Below are 2,365 nucleotides of genomic sequence, written 5' to 3'. Positions count from 1 at the left end.
TAACAAAAACCTTAGTACGCACGTGAGAAGCAAGCTTCGAACATTTCACTTTCAGAAAAGTTTATTGATTTTCCTATGAAGTTAAAAAGGAAAAGATCTCTATACACGTGCTTGGTTTGTTTCTTTCTTCTTCATGATCGTTTTTAGGCAGAACGACGCAGGGCATATACTAAGAAGTGCACATTACATACATTATATAACATAAGTGACGTAATTATCAAAATGTAACGAGATGAGATTAGATGATAGAAAATTATACAAATATAAAGTAACATGTACGAGGGATCAATATCATTAGCATTATTTTTTCACTCCAATAAAGATTCCGCAAAGGAATCCAACTCAAATTGGGTATGATCATCATTCATGTTCAAGATTTGGAAATACTCTTCATAGAGTTTCTCTAGCGTGCCATGATCCGTGGCAAAATAAGATTGACATTCAACATCTGATGTGTTGACTAAGTCATGGTCCTCACCAAAAAAGCCAAAACCATCGTCATCAATTCCACAAAGCACATTTGATTCTTTTGTTAACGGGCTTTCTTCCTTTTCATGGCTTGTTGATGCGCTAGCTGAATTGGACTCAAAGGTGAAGGTGTTACTATCCGTTCTTGGTAAATACAAGGCTTTCACTCTAATGGGTTTTGGTAAATAAACTTGGGTCTTGGGTGGCTCTGCATTCGTGTCTTTGTTCTTATGCTTATTCTTCTTTTTGCCACCGTTGCTCTTCTTTTTGTTCCCTGTGGCAGGTTCTTGTTGGGGTTGAGGATTTTCCAACAACATATTCTGTGTGTTATTGTCATCTGTTCCATGATTTTTCAGCTTTTTGCTAAGATGAGTATTCCAATAGTTCTTTATTTCATTATCTGTTCTTCCTGGTAATCTTCCTGCTATGAGGGACCATCTATTTCCCAAAAGTGAATGCATTCTGATTATAAGATCATCTTCTTCAGGGGTTATGTTCCCTCTCTTTATGTCAGGTCTTAGATAGTTCATCCATCTAAGTCTACAACTTTTTCCACATCTAAGAAGCCCTGAATATTCAAGCAGAATTATGAATCAGTGATTACTTATGTAGTTATAAAATGAATAACATATTAACTTAAATAAACCAAACCCACCCCATCAAAGAAAAACATGAGACATAAAATTGAGAAATGAATTAGCAAATTAACATGTTTAACTCTTAATTACCAGCTTTCTTTGGTAGTGATTTCCATAGGCCTTCTCCATGAGCTTGAATATACTTGGTAAGCAATGCATCTTCTTTAGGAGTCCATGGACCTTTGTGCAACCCAACTTTAGAACAACAAGGGGCTCTTCCCATCTTTTTGCACTCTAAAAAGTAGGTTTCTCTCACTATAAGCTGTACAACAGAGAGAAGGGCCCTCTGCAAGAGAAGCACTTTAGCAGAGCACCTAATGATCCCGAAACCTTGATCCATTTATATACTAGTTAAGCTGCACCATTTCTTTATTATTATTTTTATATCATTGTCATGCTGTCGAAAAGGACAAATTGATAGCCAACAGTGGCTGCTATTATCTATTCACATTTCCTGTGCTATCCGTCTCTGTGTAATGATTATTAAATTAATATTTATGTGTAAAATTATTGGATTTTCTTATTGGCTGCAATGTTTGTTTTTGATAAATAAAGCGTCATTTTCTTAAATATTTGAAAAGTTACATCCAGAAAAAAAAATCTGTGATCTTAAAAAAAATTATTTTTTTGTTACAAATAAATTAAGAAGGATCATTTCTCTTGCAGGTTGCAATAATTCCTGTTGCGTACGTATTTACATTTTATTTTTTCTCATACGTGTTACTATGAAGTGTTATAATCGAGACAGTAGTACTGTTCAATAGTACGAAAATGATCGGTATGAAAAAGTCACGAATCAGGAAAAATTTATTTGGTTGGTTAGATAAAAAGTAAAGAAACAGTGGAAATCATGCCACGTTGTTCTAACCCTTGTCTATTTCGTTTGGTATTATTTGAAATTTCATTAATCAAAATAATAATACATAATAGCCAAATGAGAGTAATTATAATTAAATGATAAAGGTATTAGAACCAATTGGACAGTAGTTGTTCGGATTGTAAACGGTAAAAGATATCTATGTTCTAGGCAAAAAGTTTAAAAAATAAATTTAAATTATTAAATATAATTAATATATACATAAATTAATTTGAATTATATACTTTTTTTAAATATATTTTTATTAGAAAGTAAAAGAAATTTTCAATTATAAAATAATCTGAGTAATTTGTTTAAGTAAAAAAAATGTATGTTAATGGGAATGGGACAGGATATTAATAAAATTCAGAACGGGAAAAGATTAATTATCACAAAATGTCAA

General features: G+C 32.1%; 1 protein-coding gene across 1 annotated transcript; it reads right to left on the bottom strand.

Moving 5' to 3' along the window:
* Window positions 1-285: 285 nt before the first annotated feature.
* On the bottom strand, window positions 286-1,361 carry LOC113849175 (transcription factor MYB8-like). The gene is made up of 2 exons (XM_027478875.1): window positions 1,197-1,361; window positions 286-1,036 (listed from the first exon to the last, which is right to left on the bottom strand). Exons 1-2 carry the CDS (start codon window positions 1,327-1,329, stop codon window positions 309-311), a joined length of 861 nt encoding a protein of 286 aa, XP_027334676.1. The 5' UTR covers window positions 1,330-1,361; the 3' UTR covers window positions 286-308.
* Between the last annotated feature and the right edge of the window lie 1,004 nt (window positions 1,362-2,365).

Source organism: Abrus precatorius, unplaced genomic scaffold (genome assembly GCF_003935025.1).
Source record: "Abrus precatorius isolate BTA unplaced genomic scaffold, Abrus_2018 Scaffold9, whole genome shotgun sequence".
Classification (NCBI taxonomy): Eukaryota; Viridiplantae; Streptophyta; class Magnoliopsida; order Fabales; family Fabaceae; genus Abrus; species Abrus precatorius.
The sequence above is the reverse complement of the archived record's forward strand: the minus strand, read 5'-3'. Positions and strand labels throughout refer to the sequence as shown.

Coding starts and splice junctions, on each gene's coding strand:
- LOC113849175 (XM_027478875.1), bottom strand. CDS start 1,329: ATGGGAAGAGCCCCTTGTTGTTCTAAAGTTGGGTTGCACAAAGGTCCA. Junction 1,037..1,196: donor ATCACTACCAAAGAAAGCTG/GTAATTAAGAGT, acceptor TTGAATATTCAG/GGCTTCTTAGATGTGGAAAA.